Below are 22,829 nucleotides of genomic sequence, written 5' to 3'. Positions count from 1 at the left end.
AAAAAAGCAGCACAAAAAGACAGAAAAATGAAGACGGTGACAAAAGGAGTAAATCAAAAGCACAGAAAGCATAATAAATATTAGGAATAAAAAGTGACTTTTAAGTACAAACAGATTTTGCATTTAGATACTCCAGTAACCTTCATGTAAGCTGGAATCCTACAGAGATAAAGACAGGGATGTTCTCTTGGAGCGTGGTCATCATGCTGGAATAAACCAAAGCAACAGTAGGAGGTAAATGACAGGTCAAAGGTCATAGCCAGCAGGAGGAAATGACATCAGCAGGAAGTATGAATAAACAGTGGGGGATAATCATCCAATACAAGCACTGACCTTGCAAGGGATTAGCAGCAGCTTTATCTCTCGAATATACAGATGTGGAAGAATGAGGGAGCGAATGACCTTCATGTCAGAAAGTTTGTGATTAAAAGTTTAACTGAAGCCGTAAACAACATGTTGTTACTAAGTTGGCATGACTTTTTTGGGGTTGGGCCCAAAGTAGTGGTATGACTGACTAGATAAACTTGGCTAAAGAGAACCGGCAAGTCATGGTTAATAAAATAGACTACAGAAATATGCTTTGCTTGAAAAAAAAAAATAGAATTTCATTATAAATATTAAAAAATAAACTACTTTTTGTATTATTTATGAATAGTTACGATTAAAACACGCAAAATGAAAAACTGAATGAGGGCAATTATGGTTTCTATTGTCTTATCTGATCTTTGTATTAGTACCACAAAGTAATATTTAATTCACTGCCATAAAAGATTATGTGCATGCCAATAAAAACTGCTTGAATTTTCAGATTTGTTCTTCATTTAAAGCGCTACTATGACAACCCATTTACTGCTAAACCAAAATATTTAAATACACTACAGCATCAAAAAGACATAACGCTGAAGTTTTTCCATTTTTGGCAAGCTTGGACAATGATAATGATATTTATTAACTGAATCCCAGAATCATGACAGAAATGTTCACTAATGTATTTGGTAGAAATGGATTTTCAACTAAGATTTGCGTCAAACATTTTAGGCATCCTGCCCATTTTGGCCCATTTCTCCTGACTAAAGTGGTGAAACTAAGTCAGTTTTTGCTCACACACCTTTTCAGCTCTGACCACAATGTTTTTATTGGGCTGAGCACAGGACTTTGTGTTGGCTACTCCACTTTGTGGCCACTTTGTTGTTCAGAGGCCCCTTTATGACTAGTTTGTTGAATGCTTACGGTTGTAGTATACAGTTGGAAGACCCAGTTGTACCCACATCAACCAATGTGGACACTGATGATCTCTTACCAACTTCAGCCACCATCTTTTCAAGTTTTTTACTTCGTCCTGGGATTGATGCACAAATTTCACACCAAAATGTTTTCCTTTCTGGGCTACATGTTTGTGTGGCGTTTATATTTGCTTACAATTGTTTGAACAAATGAATGCACACCTTCAGGCATCTGGAAACTATATGGGCTTTCTCTAATTATTTAAAGGCAATTGCAATTTGCTTTATATGCCAAACATGACATGGCGTAGACATGTGCCTGGTTGTGTCAGAAGGGGCAGGAGCCGCCACCGACAGTGAGCCAGAATTGCCCTGAGGAACCCAAGCTAACTATAGCTGAGTATTTAAACTATTAAACACTCCCAGATCTGTTCTCCATCATACATCAGCACCTTCTTAACCTGGAGGACAGCTCCATTCACACCTGAGAGAGATAAGTAGAGAGGGACAGCTTGGGAGAACAAGATGCCACGGGAAACTGAGGGCGGTGATGCACATGAAAATAAAATGAGACAACCACCGGGAGAAAAAGGATGCTGAACAGTTTACACCTGTCCATGGGCTGCAGCGGTGCTACTCTGAGGCGGTGGCACAGTGCATGTGATGGTGTCTCTGGAGAAAGACCTGTCATGTTCAGAGACATGCAATGGAACTAATAAGAAAAGTAGGAAAATGCAATGTCTCACTTTTACAAACAAATGCCTTATAGCCAGCAATAACAGGGACATCTTGATCACACTTCCACAGCTTGGTGTTATTGAGTCCCAGAGGCGCACTTAAAGCATGCCGTTATTACCAACTACAACCCTGAGAGAAAGAGGAAGAGATTGTAGGAGTGAGAAAGAGATTGAGCAAATTGATCCATTTTTATAAAAACTTCATAAACACAAACGGGGCCTGTTGTTACCAGAGCTGCTTCTTACCTGCAAGCGCGTACATTGCTGCTGGACAAGCTCACACACATTTATAAACACAGCCAGGCACACAAATATGTCTTTAAATAAAGATAAACACACACACTGAAGTCATTACAAACATTCTTCTTCGCGGTTAAGCCTGAAATAGCAGAGGCACGAGTATCATTTCCCAAAAGTTAAGCCAATGTGTGCGAGCTGTAATATGATAGTGTAAGTGGAAGAGGATATTAGCAAGCTCTAAAGTGCATCTTATAATAAATGTGTAGCGACTGTGTGTGTAATTGTGATCGAGGCTCGCCTGGCTGTAATCCTCAAAGTGAGGTTTGTGTGTTAGTCCGTACCCAGAGAGAGGAAAAAGTGTGGCACAAGTAAAATGGTGGAAAGCACATAAGCCTGAAGCCTTCGCTGCTTCCCCCTCCCCACTCACTCACTTTTCTCCTCTATAAGGCAAACAGTGGATAGACCACAGGGCTTAGTGGCAAAAAGAGGAGGGGAGGACAATATATGGAAACTAATTCAATTTCTGCTTCTTTGCACTGCTCTCCTATCTGTAAATACCACCACAGGCTGATGTAAGGAAATGGAAATCTCAACACTATAAAGAATCTGCAGAGTGGAACCCTATGGATGTATTTATGTACTTGAGCAGCGATCAAGCAGTTAGGAACCTCTGCATAGGTTCAAATCCAAACCTTTTAAGCTGTCTTTGCTCCCCCCCACCCCCTCACCTTCACCTGTCACCCTCTCAGGTTTCCTACATATCATCTGATGAACTTTCCAAACTCACAGAAAAAGGGAAAGTGGTTATTAGTTATAAACGAAGACAAGATGATTTGCAGTTTCCATGTCTGGAGCCAAGGAAACACTTTTACGGAGGAAAAAAAATCTTTATTTATTCTCTTTTTCTTATAAATGTTTAAGTATTAAACAAGCTATGACATTTGAAGGATTTTTTTTTTTTTTTTGCTAAACATAAGGAAATGGGTTGTTGTTTCTGTGGCTGCTTTGGTCAGAGTTTTCAACTAATGGTGAGCAATAAATTAATTTCAAGATTATGTGGACTGCGATGGACTGGTGACCTGCCCAGTGTCTACTTCGCCTCTCAAACCTGCCTCAGTTAACAGGTTTGCAGTAATTATGTGAACTGAAGTCCTTGGTAAGAATTTCCCTACTCAATCACGATTATTTGCTCAGGGTCATAATCAAAACATTTTTAAATGATCAGGATTGGGTTCCTGCATAAACCAATTCCAGATGCCACTAAATCTGGCCAGCTTTTGAAATTCTTTGAAATTACCACCTATTTTGGGGTTCATGACTTTATTGTAGATCATGCTTAGTGTTTCCTGATCTAACAAATAAGTGTTGTTACTATAAATGTACATTTTTATTGCGACGACTTTCAGAGGAAGCTGCAACATTCACTGCTGTCGGAGTATCAAAGACATTTCTCTGAGCAACTGAAACACAAACCTCATGATGCACAAAGCAAACGTTTTTGAGTTTATAAAGCAAGAAAAATATTTCTGCAAGTTTGTCAATACACAATGAAACTATGATATTTACTCAATAGCAACATCAGTAAAAACTATTGATTTTATTAAATCCCAGCTTGCCGTTAAATTTAGGAATGCTCCAAATGATTTCAGACAAATCAATCCTGTCCTGTAAGCGAACACATTCTTCAGAAACTGCAAAAGGAACATTTATGATCTCTTTACAGTTTTGGACATTTGTTTAGATAAAGTAATAAATTAGATGGCCTTCTATATTTTTTATTTTCTTTGGCAATTTCTCTACAAAGCTTTAGTTTGATGTAATAAATAAAAATGGGCATAATAGCTGACGATTTTTACCTCGAGTTCATGTCATCATGCTTCAGAATGAGTGTGATAACTCTGCAGTCCAGCTACAAGCTCGCCATATTATTTTGTGTCGTCCCTCAGGGCTCCGGCACTATCATTGATTTGCTGAGATAATAACAGTATATGAGCCTTTGCCCTTTCTGTGTCCAGCGTTTTACAGCATATGTTACACTTATGCTGCTCAAACTCACCATCTCCAATACGTCTCAAACTGTAAACACACGCCTTATAAACTTTTCTGGAGAATGCTTTTTGTGCGTTACTGGCATATTGGTCATAAGGGTCATAATGATAATGACAGAAGTGACTTACGGGTTTGGACTTTTCTGGTTTTATTGTTGTACATAATGAAATTGAGGTCAGGTAGATTTTCCGTGGGTTGCTCTCTTGCACACTTGTGATGCTTGCATGCTTTAGCATTTAAGATATGAAATGAAAACATTGACATCTGCAATGATATAGAGTTTGTAGCAATATTTGTATTACAGGGACGATATGATTGATTGATTGAAGGTTACAAATTATTTTCAACATGCCATTTCGTATTCAAATGATGATGTGTTTTATTACATGTTTTGGAGATCTCTTTCCCTAACAGAAACAAACTTATTGGTTGAACACAATTAATTTTAAATCTAAATTTGACAATGCTTTGGGCTTAGCTGTACTTACTGAGATGCGTTTTTTTTTATTTTTTTTATTTTTATCTGTCCTGCTTACACTTTAAGATTTCACACACTGGCTGCAGAGTTTGTTTGTTTCTTTTTGTAATGATAATCATATTGTATTACAAGATTACTAAGATGTCCACACCAAGGGACATTAGAAGCTATAATGTTTCTTACTGTAGAATGACCATGCTTCAAAAAGGTTCAGAAACAGCCTAGTAAAGTCTTCCAAAATAATAGTGACCAAACATGACTTCTCAAAGACTAAAGACGCTCCTCCTTGGCATTGTGCTCATATACACCTGGGTGCCCTAGAGCAGAAAATTGCCAATTCTTTTGTTTTTACAGATGCAATCACACTCGCTGATGATTGGTTAATCAAGTGTATTTGATTAGCGGCACCTGGCTCCAATTTATCTTCTTAATTTTTAATTAAAGCGGTGGTGGTATAGTCTGTGCACTGGGAATTTTTGCTTATTTCTGGAAATTATTAAAAAAAAATGTTCCATTGTACCCTCTGTTTTATGATATTCGTGTGTACAAATAAATGAAGCTGTACTTTGATATTCTTCTATATATTTGCCATGTCCTGACATGTTAACAGTAAAACTGAAAAAATAGTGTACTGCCTTTTATTTCCCTTACTTTATGAACAGATGTAATAATTTTGTGCCTTTGCATTCTAATACAAGAGCTTTGTTTTTGTATTGACACCTTGCTGTTTGCCAGATGTTTAAGTTGCTGCTTAGTAGAATTAATGTATAGTTAGGAATAACTATTTAGATCCCATTTGAGATTTATTTTGTTCTAAGAGTAAAAGGCAAAGAAAAAAAAGATCACAAACTATCCACTCTTTCAAACCATTTTCACTCAATTGGAGTGAAAGTTATTGATAGTCAGCCTAAACCCTGTTAAAACAGATTACTGTAGCAACTTTTTTTTTTTATACATGTCACTAATGCAGGTTTATTTGCAGCAGAGGAGAGATAAACAGGAGTTTGGATTGGCATAATAACTCGGTGTTCTCAAGCCTCAAACATTAACCTCAGCTTTCTGTTTTTACAGCAATGACACTGCAACCAAATTAAAATCACTCCACATTCTGACGAAATATGTAAATGCCTAATAAATTATGATCATTGCACACACGCGCGCGCGCGCGCACACACCCCTCTTTGGTTAAGGCTATAAATCTTTTAATCCAGAACGTTGGAAGGGTTGGAGATGTTTTTATGTGTGCCTCAATCATGTAATCATGTAAATCATTCTAACACACCGTTTAAGTTGGGAGCACTGGGTTGCTCAGCTGGTAGAGCACACACACACACACACACCCCGGCTGTAGCCCGCGACGTGGCTGTCCTGGGTTTGATTCCCAGTCTTGGGCCATTTGCTGCATGTCTTCTCCTTCCTTCTCCTCCCCATGTCCTGCACATTTACTGTTAAATAAAGGCCACTAGAGCTTAAAACAAAAATGTTTTTAAAACCCTAAAATATTACTTTGACTGGAAGATGCCTCTACAGATATCCAAAAGCACAGGTTTGTGATATAACATAAGCGTTAAAATGAAATTAAAATATAATAATGGAGTATTGAAAAAAATCTGAATTACTTATAATGCGCTACCTCTACCTGAAAGGTTCAGACTAATTACAATAAAGTTCTGCCTCAACACCAGAGCAGATGTCTGAGTTGAAAGTCTACCCCGTAATCTGCTTTGACCTGGCAGACCTAGTGGAAGCAGAGGGAGGCATAAAATGATACCAATTTCAGCAAAATGTTTCTGAAGTGGAAACACACGTTTGGCCAAAAATTGACAAATAAAATAATCTGAACTAAACTCCCTGCACTCTCTCATCTTGAACAGCACTAAAATCGTTTCCAAAAGACAAAGGCCTTCTACAGACTTGCTTTCTTCAGCAGTCCACATAAATCTGCTGTCCCGCTCTGTGCATTTTAATGAACTGCAGCCTCCTTATTTATCCTCTGAGTGGCAAACAGCGATAGTGTAATAACAAACAAGCTATTACACTATCTACATTTACATTCCATTATATGCGAGAACACTGGGGGCAGGGAGGGGGGGGGGGTGCTTGAAGAGAAATGGAGATGTGACAAAGACCAAAAAGGTATAGAGATGTCCAGGCTAACACTTGTTTATGTAACATATAACTGCAGAAAGTGATAATCTAATTTTGGTCCTCATCGCTTTTCGTTAAAGCTACTATTCCAGCATGGTGTGACATTTTACAGATAGCGCGCTGGTCCTTATCGAGGGCATTAAATGATATTGTGCTAAAGCTTCTGACATGAACATCTGTCCTACAAACAATACAGAATAATAAAAACGGAGCAGTGCCTTAAGGTTAAAAGCAAGCACAGTGACTCTTGAGGTTAGAGCGTATTCTGATGGCCTCATCAGACTATGTAAGGGACCATAATAATCACATGTCACTTTCATTGTCTGTAAGGTAGTTATTGTGCTGTTGCAGCTGCTTTTATGCTAAGTAACCTTACCTTATAAAAAGCAATATGATACTTCAGGGAGTAACTGTGTATCAATTTTCCCCAGCGGCAAGGAGCATTAGTGTGAATACACAACAACCCACAGAAAGGGATCTAAACAAGGAAAGAGACACACTTAAGTCAAGATGCACTCACAGGCATACTTCATTCCTACAGTTTGGCTGAAGGGGAGAGGCATGGAAGCCTCATCAATCAATGTTCAGTGCGTTTAGAGTAAAAGCAACATACAATAAAAGCAAGAGCTTTGAGATGAAAAAGAAAGAGGTACTAAAGAGGAGAAGAGAAGGAAAGGGGGTTCGGTCTTGGAACGGGAAGGAAGGCAGGCGGCAGAAATATGCATGTGTGCGGCAGGGGGGACATGCAGATTTGTGTTGACCACATGAGAGCTGTGAAGTTGGTGATCAAATAAAAGAATCGGACGCTGAAAATTGAATGACAGCAATAATCCCACAAGCTCACAGATGGGTAAATACAGATGGACAAAACAATAAAATGCACAATCTGAGGGGCTCAATCCTTCTTATAAAATTACACAAGACAATCACAGCAGTCTGGATGATGGGCTGTCGCTGTTAGTTTTTTTTTTTTTTTTAAATTTTATTAGGGTAAACATCGTTGCGACATTTTATTTCTTTTTCAAAGATTTTTGATATTATATAGAAGTTGTATTATCTTTATGGCCTAAAATGTTGTTGTGTAAGGTCTTTGGAATGAAAATCACCTCGCTGAAGATAATGAAATTGATGTATATAAAATTAATATGAACTAAAAGGTCTTTGAAACTCTTGATCTCAGAATTTTGGCCAAACTTTCTCATTTCAAGTACCCGCAGGCCAGTGATTATTTTTTCATCTGTTAAAACAATAAAGTAGCTCTACAATCATTCAAGCAGTTTGATTTTTTGTAAAAAAAAAAAAAAAAAATAATAATAATAATCACAATGAGGAAGAAAAGAAAGTTCTGTACATAATGGTGTATCTACAAAAACATCAGCTTTGCAACTTTGCCTCACCAAACAGAAAGAAATAAAAAATGAAAAGTTTTGAGGTCGATTATGTTCAACTTTCATGATCAACTATTCTTGTTTGTTATTCTGAGCAGCAGGATAATATGCTGTTGGCACACAACACAGTTCCTACAACGTCCTTGTCCATGATGTAACACACAATAAGCAAATTCAAATCCTATGTTTCCTGACAATTTGAAAGCTCAGAAGGATACAAAAAAATAAAAAAAATAGACCATTGCGGTAATTTATTGAGACTTCCTTTTACCTGCCTCACGTTCTCAAGTAAATCTGCTGAATGTCTTGCTCTCTCACGCTCTCTTGAATTGAATGAACTGCAGATAGTAAAGTGTGGCACATTCACTGATTGGTAAAAGATTGGATTTTTGAATTATGAGTAGCCGATCATCGCTCAGTGCATAACCACTTATCAGCTCCTTTCTTTATGCATCTTGAAAATTGAGCGTGTGATAAATGCCACAACAGCTGTGTCACCAACTTTTCTACATGTAAGAAGGTTTTTTAGTCGTTCCTAGCAAACTCTGACTTTGTGCCATAAAAATAATTAACATGAATGTATCCCTGAATATTTTTTCCTTTTTATAAAGAAGATGTAATTGTTTTGCTGTAATCTCAAACCGTGCTCTAATCAAAGCTGCTGTTTTTTTTAAATTTTTTATTGATGCATCCTAACAATACAGCAAGCATTTTTTGCATTTCTGTATGGAGATCTCCCCCCACCTCACATTTTTATAACTACCAAAAAGAAAAAGAGAACATAAAATACACATTAATATATACTTTAAAAATGTATGAAGAACTGCAGACTCAGAGTTGGAAATGTTAAATACATTAGCACCGAAACATTGTACATGTCAGAAAGGGGAAAAAGAGGTTTACTTAAATCTATCCTGAGCCCTAAAATAAATCTTCCAACTTTGCTAATATATCACAGCTCTGCTTAAAGTCCTCCAAAAGCAGAGTAAAGCTTTCACTTTCCTTCCTCTCTCGTCGGCACAAAATCTCCCTCAGGTGTTTCACTGGGTCTTGCATTTCGAAAATGTACACAGGAGGCGAGGACTAAGAATGCAAAGGATCATGCAGGGCTGTGTGGGTGAAGGAGGAGGATTTCCATATGTAAGGAGCAGCAGCACCAAGGTCTCTGTTTTTGTATCTGGATAAAGCAGGTGGGCTCCGGGTGACAAGATAAGGGCAGCCAGATACACACATACACAGAATGCAGAAGCAAATGGATTCATGTTAATGCAAATCACGCACTGAGAACAAAAGGAGGCTAACAGACAACTGGAGCGAGAGTGAAAGGAGACCAGGGTGCATCACTGTCTATCAGGATGCAGAGCGGGCTGGTCACTGAGGAGGAAAACAGTGGTAAAGAGATCCGATTAACAACAGCAGAGCAGGTGAGAGAGTTTTCTCATCGGGATCAGTTTTCAATGTTATAGTGATTCTGTTATCTCTGCCAGAGAAACAACCCGCGATACCACCATCCATTCAACAGAGACACTCCGAAAATAAGCTATTTGTATAGTGCAGATAGCTGGTTTTAGCTTTATGGGAGATAAAATAAGATTTAAATGGTACTTCTTTTTAAAATGGTTTTAATAATCTAAGGGAACATTAAACTTTTGTTTTTGCAAACCTGAATATCTTTAGATAAAACTAATCACTGTAATATGGAAGTGAAATATGTACTGTATGCGTTGGAGAGTGTATTTGCACCCACGAGAGTGATGAGTGAGTGTACATAAGGACGTTCTTAAACTAAAGAGGTCCCGGCACTCAAGTGTTCACTTTTAGAGAAATTACTTGAATTTTCTAAATAACATTTGGTCAAACTGAATACATTCTATAATAACGATTCAGGATTCATGCACCTTGTTGACTCCAACTACTTTATAGAGTGAAGTGAATCACTCCTTGTAACTTTCAGCAAGCATTGTTAAACTAAACAGGCCTTATTTTACATATTAGCAATTAACAACAATATCCAATTGTATTTTAGTTTGAAAATATGGAGTTTCTTTATGCTTAAAATCCTATCCATGATAAGATAATGACACCTTGTTGAGATTTGACTGCATATTGTGTGCACTTTTGTGCTGTGTTTCCACTTTCTAACATTTCCCTGTTAGAAGCAGCCTGGTCACCAGTATTCAGTATTAAAGGTGACAAGATAAAAGTAGCACTCCTGCTAGAAGTTCATTAATTAATAAACTTATTGCCCTCACAGACCTTCTCTTTGAAGAATAAATTAGAAGTGTGCCTTCATGGCAGAACCTCCTTGCACACATATTCCTAAATGATAGCATTTAGATGCTATCATGTTGACTGGTTCATCTGTAGTTGACCAATCATCCATCCACACAATAGGTGCAGTTACAAGATTGTGTTTTCACCCAGGCAGCCAAAAAAAAAAAGCAGCCAGTGAGGCTCAAGCTTAATTTGAAGAAATGAAACAATGACCTGACCGTGATATTAGAAAGGTTGGACACAGTACGACCGTCGTGGTCAGTCCTCATTTTCCTGTCACAATGTCAACAATAAAAGCTGTTTAAAGGGTTTGGATAAAAGGTAGTCTCCTCATCTTGAGCCTTATAGAAGCACCAACTCTTACAATCTCACATATGAGCTCTAAGAGCCCCTTCACACCCAGAGGATCTTCAAAAATGTTTATATTTTCCTGGATCATTACAAACTTGGAAGACCTCAGTAGTGTCACAAAAACATCATCTAGGCGTTTCCCTACCCTTTTTCTGGTTTCTTGGATGCTTCTGCAGAATTACCATAACTTCTTCATGTATGAGAGGTTTCTGCGCCTCCTCCAGACTTTCAGTTTTGTGGTGGAGGAGACATATTATCAGTATTTTTGTTGGTTTATAAACATCAAGATGCAGGTGAAAGGGGTTTCTGTAGTGCACCTACGCGTGCCATCTGTGGTTCGTCACTTTAACCAGACGTTGTGTTTCGTGTGCGTACCTCAAAGAGAGCGGTCAGGAAATTGCCCAGGCAACATTTTCAATGTGTTTGTTTTACTGATCACTAGGAGAGAAATACACTGAATCTATAAAGCCTGAAGTAGCTTATGAGTCATGCTCTGAGTATTGTAAAATTATAAACCATAAGCAACTGATTTCGCTTTTTACTCCTTCCCCTTTCCTCTGCTTTCTGCTAAATTCAATGCAGGAATTCTTTCTGACAGTGTAAGAAATACACATTAGTTTTCAATCAAAGTAACAATTGTCCTCTGATGAGCAGAAACCTGCCAGCGCAATCTAAAGTATAATGTGCTTCTCTTCAGGAACCCGGTTCCATGTCTAGCACACTGTATGCTGGTTTGTATCTGCAACAGGTTTGAGCGCTGTGAAAGAGTTTGTTCTTTTTAGAGCATGGATTGTTTTAGTTTTGACTCTTGAAAACAAACAAAGACTGGTGCCATAAAGCTTGACAATGACTTCCACTTCCACACTCCCACCCTGGTGTATCCATGCTTCCACTGTAGACTGCAACAGGCAAGTATGGACAGTCCACCTTAAAACTGTCTGAACACCAAGAAAATCTGATTACTCACTTACCACAGATGCCACCATTTTAATCAGTGCATCCGAAATGTCCACAGCTTGATAAAGAACCACCAAAATCTCATTAGAAAAGTTTTGTGCATGCTCAAAACAAAAGTAGAGCTCTAACACTCCATCTTATGAGATAGAAATCACATAGTTCTTGATGCAGCCTAGAGGACCTCTCCATGACCCAATAAAGGCCATCTATGTCTACAGATGGGCCTACATAGTAGATGTTGTGCAAAATCGCATTAGTGTTACCAATGGTCGTGTAACACAAATGGGTAAATGGTGTTACTCACATGATTAAAGTGTTCAGTGTACGCTATTTTGTCTTTTACAGCACTGCTTACACAAGGGCTCCATTCTCTACTTTTTCCACTTGCAATTCCTGTCTTAAATACAATAATTCTTGAAAACAATCCATAGAAAGAAACATAATATCGATGCTGGCTCCATCTTTTAAAATCTGCATTTTCTGATGTCTATCTGTCCTAATGGTGCTTATAAAAAAGGCAGAGAAGTAAATTCTGGAAGCAAAACAAAAAAAAGAAAAAAAAAAAAAAAACACGAAAAAAACAGAACACTCAAACATAAGAGGCTTGCGGACATCTCAAATGCACTCAGAGAGGCCATTAATAAAAATAATTACCACAGGAGATGGGCGGAAAAAAACATGGGCCAGTGAGGCAGATGTAAAATCTCATTTCTGTTATTTAATTTAGCAGAAGCAGAAGCAGGAAACCAACCAATCAATGAGTTGGAGCATAGAGCTCAACCAGAAGACATCTTTATTCTTGAAGGACAAGCATACACACAAGCACAAACAGATTCCAACCCAATCAGTGGCCAGAGAGGGCCAAAGGGGTCATTAGCAAAGGAAGAAGATCAGATATCAGCAATTCATCATGGTCAAAGTGACCAGAGACGCTCAAACAAATGAGGATGTGTAAGGAGGTGGTTGTGTACATTCCTGCTGTAATGTACTTCAGGGATCTTTAAGTCATTAATCAAACTCCAGCAAAAAACACACCCACACAACACTTTATACTCTTGGAGGCACAGTTAAAGCACTGGTTCAGAGAGGTCAAGGTGCTAAATGTTGGTGTAACTCAGGGAAGTTTCCAACAACACTGCAGCTCATCAAGAAGGAAACTCTTTAGAGCTTACTCTGTGCAACACACATGACAAACTCAAAACATCCTGGGGGAAACTTGACACAATTAGAGTCCGACTTGAAATAGTTTTCGTAGAAAAGAGAAAAACACAATTAGCATAGCGAATGTAAAAAGACGCAGAGCAGCCGCGAGTCCGTCCAAAGGTAATGAAGGTCAGAGAGAGAAACAAATGGCTGGAGATGTTGAAACTTTGAGAGAAAAGTAAACTGAAAGAGACTTGACTAATAGGCAAATTTTATATAACACATTATTTAGTCATATATACGACTGTGGTTCTTTAAAATGGCTGCCCGTTTTTATTGCTTTTACTTAGATATGCACCCAATCTTACATGATGTAGGACACAGACCTCTTGTGGTTCAATTAAAGGCAAAGTAACAAACCTACAGTGTAGTTTCAGCCATGTTGTTTTTTTGTTGTTTTTTTTTTTAATAAATTTTATTTTAAGTTTTCAAAGTTTAGAACATACAGTTAGACAGAACAAAGCCCAGATGCACAGGTCAAATCATAAAACATTGCGGTTGACATATATACCCACACAACACATATACATAGTCACATACAAAGGTACACATACATAGGGGGGCGGCAGAGGGGAGAGACCATAGAAGGGTTTGATTAGCTTAGTCTGGTCTTCGAAAAGTGTTCCAAGAAGGGAGTCCAGTAACATGAGAAAGCGTCTTTAGAGCCTTTCCGAAGTCTCTCCATTTGTATCATGGACATCATGTCCGTCTCAGCCATGTTCTTTTAAAAGAAATCAGCATTCCAACAACTGCAAACAATTCACACTCACACAATCCTTTTGTAGTGCACTCTCATGGCAAAAAGGCTAAAACTAATTCAACTAGAGTTGAATTAAAGTATGATAGATACAAAGGGTATTTTGACCTGGAAAAGATAAGATTCTAAGTTTTCTTAAAGTAAGGTAGGTACCAAAAACAACAGCTGGCTTCACAGTGTTGTAGAATTTGTAGAGCGCACATTTCCACAGCTGAACAGATTAATATTACTGCACAAAGAACCACATATTTCACGCATGCTGTAATAGTCAGCAGTGTGCTCCTAATTCTTCAGCACTGAAGAACTCCAACTGTGTATTGTGCTGCATCTGATGAAAGGCTTGAATATTCAGCAAGACATATGGCTGAATGGCATCAAGCAGAGGAGCAAAGGTAGTGTAAACACAATGAAAAGAGAAGAGGATGCTAGGGGGATATGCAAGCTGCCAGCACGAGTGTTGCAAAGAGGGGGAAAAAACATGTATATCTTCTGTCAGACAATGCAAACACCTCTAATCCACAAACAGAAGCAAATGCAAAGAAATCCTGCCTGGAGCAGTAGTGATTCTGTGCTGCAAAATTCTGCCTTAGAGTTCAGAAACCATCGCATCTGCGACTAAAATGAGTCATTCTACCAGTTTCATTCAAAAACTATTTCCTGGAAGGTAAACGTCAATACCAAGATGCTCATCTACGCTATGAGCGGCAATAAGAGGCATTACTTCCTTCTGTGTGAAACTTTTCATTATGTTTTTACTGTTTGCAAGTCTCATAAGAGCCGAACCATAAAAGCCAAATGACTGCACTGTTGAGAATGTGGGCAATGATGGTTATGATTATAACGTTGGAGGTTGACTGCAACAAAAAGTCTCCTACCGTGGTCTGTGATTTTACAAGACACCAGATAGAGCTCCTTCAGACTCCTGCCTTCCTTGGCGATGATTTCCACACACCTGCAGAGACACAGAAACGCAGCAAATGTTTAAAATACCACCTCAAGTGTGTGTGTTTTATCTGTATGCATCTCTGATTGGCAGATTTCACTTCCGATAATGAGAATAAGGCTGCTCATACTCGGTATGCCTGCAAGAACATTTCTGCCATTCACTGCGACAGAAAAGTCACAACCACCATTTTTCAGAAATGGCATCGCCATTCAATCTCATGTTACTTGAGCTAAACCAATTATTCCTTTGTCCCGCTGGAAGGTGAAGGTCCCAGTTTGAAGTATTTTGCAGCCTTTAAATTTAAATGTTTTCTGATTGGGCTGTATTTCACTACATCCATCTTCACATAATCTCCTGGCTTAAAAACAAACATCTGTACAGTATGATGCTGCCATGCTTCACTTTACATTTAAGGTGATTTCCAATCTGAGTCGTCTGTCTCAAACGTTTTGGTATGCAGGCCAAACAGATTTATTTTGGTTTCAACTGAGCCAAGCAACTTTTTCCTTTATGCATGATGCGTCTCCTAAAAGTCTTGTATCGAACTGCAAGGATACCTTTCAAATGTGGCCTTCCATACAGATGATATTTGAGGAGGATCTAACAGTTATTGTGTCAACACATTCTCCCACCTAAGCTGTAGATCGCTCCAGCTCCTCATGAATTATAGGCCTCCTGGTTTTTTCTAATGTCTTAGTAGGTTTGCAGCTTTGAAGGATTTTATTTAGGGGTATCAGACTGACAAGGATTTACAATTTTAAAAAATCCTCTGTGTCAATAATCTCAAGTTTGTGAGATGAGAAAACATAGATAGTTTTGCAGGGAACATTCACGTTGAGAAGTTCTCCCGTTGAGGAACACACTTCTTTGCAAGCGGGATTACACCGGCATAAAGGTTAAACAGTACAGCCGCAGGGTCAAATCTGCTCGCACATTCTGCCTTCATCTATTTTACCATACATTAATAATTAAACACCTGGTCTGTTGAAAGAAGCAAGCACCAACAAAGCAGGATTGTTGTGCGCATGAGTATGCACACACATCTACGGCTTTGCAGGCTTGCTCACTTCAAAGAGGTATATCTGGATTCATCCCACTGCCTGGGCCCAGAGGACCAGCAGCGCGTGTGTGCATGTGTGAGAGAGGAAGGATACGCAGGGGAGGCCTGAAGGCAAGATCAGAGTATCTGTATCAAATGATTCTCTTTAAATGCCTGTAATGAGAGGAGTGCATGCAACAACTAGATTTTGATCTTCGCATTTGACCCATTAACCTTCAGGAGAAACCGTTTTGATCTCATCGCTGGTGTTGTACCATGAAAATTAACGATACAGAAAGACAGGAACACACGCAGGCATGCTGCGTGGCTCTAGGGGTGTTTGGCTCTCTGCTGCCTATGAGCTCCATGTCAAGGGGAAACATGGAAACAATTTTTAAGTATTTCTTGTGGGACGTTGTTCTGGGATGCAGCAGAAAACTGACAGTTGAGGTTAGATTTGCTCCAAAACAGCTGGCTTACGCCGAACCGAGCTCAAACAACTGTGAGAGTTTGTGGGCTTTTGTTTCTTTCATGCTGTTTATCCTGCATTGTCTCTCTCTCTAGCAAACACGCGCAGAAATAGGATTCGGATCAACTAGGGAATTCTGTGTGACAAAACTTCTGGTAAGTCTGATTGGTGAGTTTTGTTTTTTGTTTTTTTTGTGGGTGGTTTTTGCCCCAGGATTCACTTAAAGTGGTACAATACACGGATGTCACTTGAGGTGTGATATATCACACTAAAGGATCAAGAAGGAAGAAACGCAAGTGACAGAAAAGTTGAAATGTGCGGTGTAACGCAGAAAAAAAATCCAAGTGACTGAATGCAGCCGAAGTTGTTAAAATGTGCCCCGGCCTGTCTGCTTTAGCTCACTGGACTGCATCTCTTAGTTTGCCTTTTCTATCACATTTTTCCTTCCAGCGGTCCTGCGAGCCTCTCCGTGTTATCAGGTTGTCCTTTTTCCACTTTGTCACTTCTCTCTCCCACCTCTTCTTATTTATTTTTCTGTCCGAATCTTTTTCCAAACTAAACCTTCCTATTCTCCATCTGTCGCCCCCCACTGGATCATATTAAAAAAAATAAATAAATAAAAGGCTCCAGTCCAAATAGAAAAGAGGACTTGTTGCAATTGGTCATTCCTGGTCCAGCCTTGAGCCACAGCCAGCCTTAGATTAGATTGAGTTAAGCCTCGAGGATCACAATATCATGCCGAGTGTCCTGAGGCTGGAGCATTAGAACTGCTAATGAATGAATGCCCTGGGAAGAGCCAGTGAGGAAACAGATAAAAAAGAAAGCAGCGATTCAGGGATGCTGCGACGAAGGCGGAGCGCATCCTCTGGGAGCTTGTTACACTGCGCCCAGGTCCCCAGGGTGAGAGCAAAAGCAATTAGATCAGACATCAATGAATGAAGGAGGGAGCAGGGAGAGACTGAGAGCAACTACAGCAGGAAGCACAGTGAGTAGGAATCTCTATATAGAATCAGGGCGGATGCATCACAGGAGACTTACGGCGCAAAAGAAAGGAGGGAAAAGGAGATGAGGGTGGAGCAGAGGGAAATGGGAACGATGGAAAGGAGGTGTGGGGGCTGGCAGCTGAGGCTTGGTGAGCGCCACATGAAAAGACGTCACGATTCAAGAACGTGAACCCCAAAAGGTTTAACTGACATAAATTAGAGATCTGATCACTTTCAATGACGTACGCAGCGTCTAACAAAAGCCCAAGTTGAATCTGGAGTGCATCCTCACCATTTCTATGTTAGGCCACTTTACCGGTGCTGAGCTTCAGTAAAATCTACCAGTGTGGCGAGAGGAAGGTGAAAAGAAGAAGAGAAAATGTGTTATAGCAAAAGGAGTAATAATATTTTTAAACGGGGTCAGTTTGGTTTGTATAGTCTTTACTGCATGTTGGATTTATTCAGGTTTTGATCTCAACACTTTCTTGATAAAGTGTGTAATGGCAGCTTCGCTTCTGTAGACTGTACCAGAGCAGCTGTGGCTACAACGTAGCTTAATTGGTGAATTACTGAGTGTAGAGTAAAATCTGTAGGGGTGATAAAAGGGGCGATAAAAACTAGATTAAGAACCGTACAAGTACAAGTCATTTACTATATACATGACTACAAATGATGTGATTTGTTATTTTTAAATACATAAACACTTTATGTGTTTTGGTCACACTGGATTTGTCATATTTCATACTTCAGTGTGTCTTGGTTTTCTTCTTTGGACTTGTGGCATGCAATAAATACCAAATTTGGCTTCTAAAACCCTGAAATAATCTTGCTTTCGTCCTTTGAAGAAAAATACCTGATTTCTTATGGAGTTATGACAAAAGTCTATAGATTATTTATTTAGTGTTAGCTCCATTAAGGAAAAGGAAAGGGCAGAAACAGTAAAACCAGGGATTGAGGCATGCTGGATGAAGGATTAGAAAGAAAGGCAGGACAGGAGGGGGGCTGATAAAGTGACAGAAAAATCTGCCGTGAAAAAGAGGAGCAGGTGTGCTATAAAGAAAGAAAAAGAAAATGTCCATTTCAAGACTATTAGCGATAATTACTTTTAAAATTTATAGAGTTGAGGAAAGAGAACAACAATTTAAAAAGAACAAGAAATTGGTGCAACACAAGGGGTAAATGATGATAACAAGTGACAAGGCTGAGAAGTTTACCACAGACACAAAATCTCTAATAAAAAAAAAAAAGCCCGGAGAGAACATTCTGATTTAGTTATGTAGCTTTCTCATGTGCAGCTTATGGCCATTTTTCCTAGTTTAATGACAATAAACCCCTTTTCATTGCAACAAAATGCATTACTGTAACCAGAGGCCAGGATTGGAAAGACAACTAAAGACAGCAAGGCTCATCAAGGGTCAGCGTGTGGTTTACTGTCACCGCACTGCTGACACCAACAGCTGGAGGTTCAGCAATGAAGCTGTTACTCATTTTACTCAGCTCAGATCTTTTCAACTTTTATTTCTTTGTGTCTATGATTTATCTTACGACAAAATTTCACTTACACTTCATGAAAATTTTCAATTATTCAATTCACATTACTGGACCGTTTTTTTTTGTGTTTTTTTTTTTGGCTCTATTCAGTTCTTTGGCAGATAACTAATGCTGCCTACAAAAGAAGTGAACCCTAAATTCAAATTGGGATAAAAATAAAGAAGTGAATTAATCTAGAGAGGGTAAAACATGTCTTATTATTGTTCTAAAAACCTAGATTATTGATGTTATTGATGTTGAACTTGATTTACTGTTTAAAGTGTTTTTTTGTTTTTTTTTTGCTGTGCAGTTATTAGAAAAACATATTGCTGATGCTGTATCGCCTTATTCCATCTGAGTCTTATGTACCATGTTTTTCTTTTTTTCTTTTGTAAAATTAAAGATTTTGACTCTTGTCTTGGTCTGCAATCACGTCTTTGTCTTCTTGTGCAATCTGAGGTTAAATCCTGACAAAATCAAGCAGTCAGGGATCTTAATCTTTCCTCACTGTCTGATCAAAACTAACTTCTCCTTTGCGGATATTGCTATGGTCGTACAGTGTTGCCAGTTTAACAGCCAGTGCGCTTGTTTCAGAGTTGTGTAGTGTGATATGTAGTCGTCTCATTTCCTCTGCTTACGATGATCACTGTCATTCCAACATCCAATTGATCTAAATTGTTTTTGTTGTGATTATTTTCCCCACAAAACAGGGGTTTTTGTTTAATAGAAACCCTTCTCCTTTCACCACGCCAACGCCACATTGTGTTATATGAATAATGATGAAATATATGTCCAGAATTTTAATTTTGGTTTGTTTTAGAAGATTATCCATAGAGCATGCTGTTGGAGCATGCCCAGTCCAGTCATTGTGTCCACATACAGGCAAATTGAAAAGTATCTGCAGCGAAGCAATATAAAAGCACCCGAGACAGAAACGGAGGGACAACGTGACAAGGAAAGCCTTGTGTTTGTGTGTGCACGCTGTGTGTTGTGCGTGCTTTTGTGAATGCATGCATGCGTCTCTCAGAGGTGAAGCTAATCTTCTTTTATGCAGCACAGTCAGAGGTATCCAAGCAGACAGGCGGCAAAGGGGACGAATAGTAACAATACTTGAGAGAAACAGAGTTCCATATTTATCACAAAGGCTGCAGACGGTCTTGCAGCCAAGCAACATGTGTAGCGTTTTGCTTTAGCTAGGCCATCACAATGGTGCAAGAACAAAGAGGTGGCTGGGAGGAGAACTGTAGGTAGGTACGCTTGCGCAACGCCGACCAACACAGGCCCCCCTCTCATCCCGTCTCCTCACACGGTCCACAATTACACGGCTGTCTGGCCACACAAAAGGGGCAGGGGAATAAAAATGGATGATTTTTCGAATGAAGAGTGTGAAAAAGAAAAAAAAAAGTAAGCGTGGAATATATGAAGAAAAGCTTTTGAAAGTGTAGCAAGAGGTTGAAAACATAAAAGCATGAGTAGGAGGCAGCGGTTGTGACACAGAAGACTTCAGACTTGGCTGTCTGTCTCTGCTTAATGAAATGGAAGGGCGGAGCAGCACAGGAGGAAGAGAGCGAGACAAGACGGTTTATACTTCTGCGGACGAAGCTCTTGCAAAATCATTCTTGCTGTAAATTTTCTTTATATCACCCATAAATCGATATGCAGGTGTAAAGGGAGCAGGGCTTTCACTTCCCCAGGACATGTGCAACTTTGAGTTGCTGGAATCTTCTGTGCAAAAAAGAAAAAAAAAAAAAAAAACTTTTTCATTGTACTAATATAAATTCGTATAAAAAATATCCAATACCCCAGAAGAGCTCTTCAGTAAGCAAATACTTGATACTAAAGGAAAGCAATAATCTTTAAATGAAGCAGTAGAAGTTTTATAGAATGTGAGGGGCCATCTTTATGGCTTTTGAAATAGCTGACCTTCCAAAAATGTGGATAAGCTTTGACTATGGTCTGCTGCATACTTGGAGTTTGACTGAAACCAATTCATCAAAAATATTCTGTGTTTTTCCCACTTTTTTTCATGTTTGCAGAAGAGCAATGGTTTTAGAAAAAAAAAAAGAATCTTGTAATTCAACCAACATGTTTTCTTTTTTTTTTTCCCTGACTGGAAGTATTATTCACGTTTAGGAGTGACCCAGCCAAAATACTGACTTGATTCTGAGAATGTCAGCGGAGGAATCGAGAGATTAGCATGATGGATGTTCTCAGTAAAAATAGATTTTTAAAACTGTCGTGCAAACATGCAAAAAGCTGTACAGCAATGATCTGCATGTTTTGATTAGTGTTTTGTAGATCCTTCAGAAATGCATAAACCTTGTTCAAAACTGATAAATCTTTCAAAGTAGAGTCGATAGTCTTCTGTTTCATCAACTTTTGTGAGATGCTAGTCTCATTTCCAATCAGGATTAAAACATTATATATTTTTAAATCTGCCCTTGGTATGAATAATTTAGGGATTAACAACATTAATCATGAACATACGAGGTAATACTCTATTTAGGTTTGTTACCACCAAGTCATTTTCTTTCCAAGTTCTCACCGTTGTTAATGACAACATAATGTAACGGTGTTCAATTTTGTATTTTCAATAACAATAATAATAAAAAAAAAACTTTACCCGTCAATTTAACAATTAATATTTTAATTTTGTGTTATTTTAATACAATTAAAATAACTGCTCAAAGAGGGAAGGACTATCATGTCACAACAATAAGAATTGTATTTCCTACCATGTTGGTTACCGCAAGGGGAATAAAAAGAAAAATGTATGCTGTAAAAAAACAACAATTGAAAACCAAATTTAGAGAAGGGGATTTTGATTGTTAGTCTCTTGAGGTTCCATTGTTAACTTTTCCAGCACAAAAAAATGACAATATGTCTCTCAGCCATGAAGTCTGAGATACTGGCAAACAAACTATACTCTGACACCAACAAAGAAAATAATGGCATTATTTATTTTGGTAATTTCTAGGTGGTTTATTTTTATCAGCTTCCAAATGAAACAATCCGTGTAGAAAGTTCAATTTAGCTGAAATTATTGCAAAGGATGTCCAGCCTCAGACAGCACTCAAAAATATGACTAAGATTAAAAAAAGTTTCAGATACATTGATCATAAATGGAAATACTTTATAAACCACGTGAAACTGCATCAACTGGAATCAAAATATAGGCATTTCTTCATTTCTTTTATGGGTAATAGTTGCTAAATACTATTAAATGCTTAATACATAAATCCATGAATACAGTTTGCTTTGTGGAATGTATTAAATTTATTGAATTAACAGGGTGTAATATACATTTTCTATAAATCTGTTTATTTGTGTGTGTCTATCACGTGCGTATGTATGTGTGTGTTCGTGTGTGTGTAATTTCCCGCAATTTGAATCAGGGTCTGCTTTGGCAATTAGGGCCTGGATGATTTCCCAGGCTAGTCTGCTGTACCCACCGCTCAAATGAGAATCACATTCTTATTGTGTTTCACCGCAGTTAATCATGTTTTCAAACGCCTTCGCAAACCGGAGGGGCATTACGGCAGCCTGTCATCGGCTGGCTCAAAAATGTGCCGACGGGGTCATAACCGGTGCCATGAGCGTTGATCACGCTCTGCGCTCCTGTTCAACCTGTGGTTTGCTTTTTCTTTCTTTTTTTGCTCTGAAGATGAAGCAAACACAAAAGAACACTTAGGAGGCCAACTAAGAGGCAACTAACACAACAAAGTAGATATCTGTGGGGGCATTTTTCAGCCATCTTGTTAAAAGAACGTTTTTGTGGTTTTTTGGGGGGATGGGGTTGGTTCTTTTAGAAAGTAAAAAGTTACAAAACGATTCAGAAGTAATACTAACTTCAAAACTAAAGGAGATATAAGCGGATATGTGATACGCTCTACCTCACTAAAGTACTGCTGCCTCTGATTAATGCTCTGCTTGCCGACTGTCGGTTTAGGTGGAGTTTAGAAGTTGTGCCACATTCTCTCTGTTTAAAGAAAATGGACTGAACAATCTTTGTTGGCATAGATCAGTGGTTTCCAAACATTTTCTGCGCCCCCCCTTA

At 38.6% G+C, this 22,829-nt stretch overlaps 1 protein-coding gene across 1 annotated transcript in view; it reads right to left on the bottom strand.

Moving 5' to 3' along the window:
• Positions 1-22,829, bottom strand: part of fbxl17 (F-box and leucine-rich repeat protein 17) — a 221,362-nt gene that overhangs the window by 38,327 nt on the left and 160,206 nt on the right. Inside the window, exon 9 of the mRNA XM_016674088.1 lies at positions 14,681-14,757. Within this exon, the coding sequence (XP_016529574.1) occupies positions 14,681-14,757 (77 nt within the window). The remainder of the gene's footprint in view (positions 1-14,680; positions 14,758-22,829) is intronic.

This window comes from Poecilia formosa, unplaced genomic scaffold (genome assembly GCF_000485575.1).
Source record: "Poecilia formosa unplaced genomic scaffold, Poecilia_formosa-5.1.2 Scaffold89, whole genome shotgun sequence".
Taxonomy (NCBI): Eukaryota; Metazoa; Chordata; class Actinopteri; order Cyprinodontiformes; family Poeciliidae; genus Poecilia; species Poecilia formosa.
Note: the sequence above shows the minus strand (reverse complement) of the source record. Positions and strands in the feature narration are given on the sequence as shown.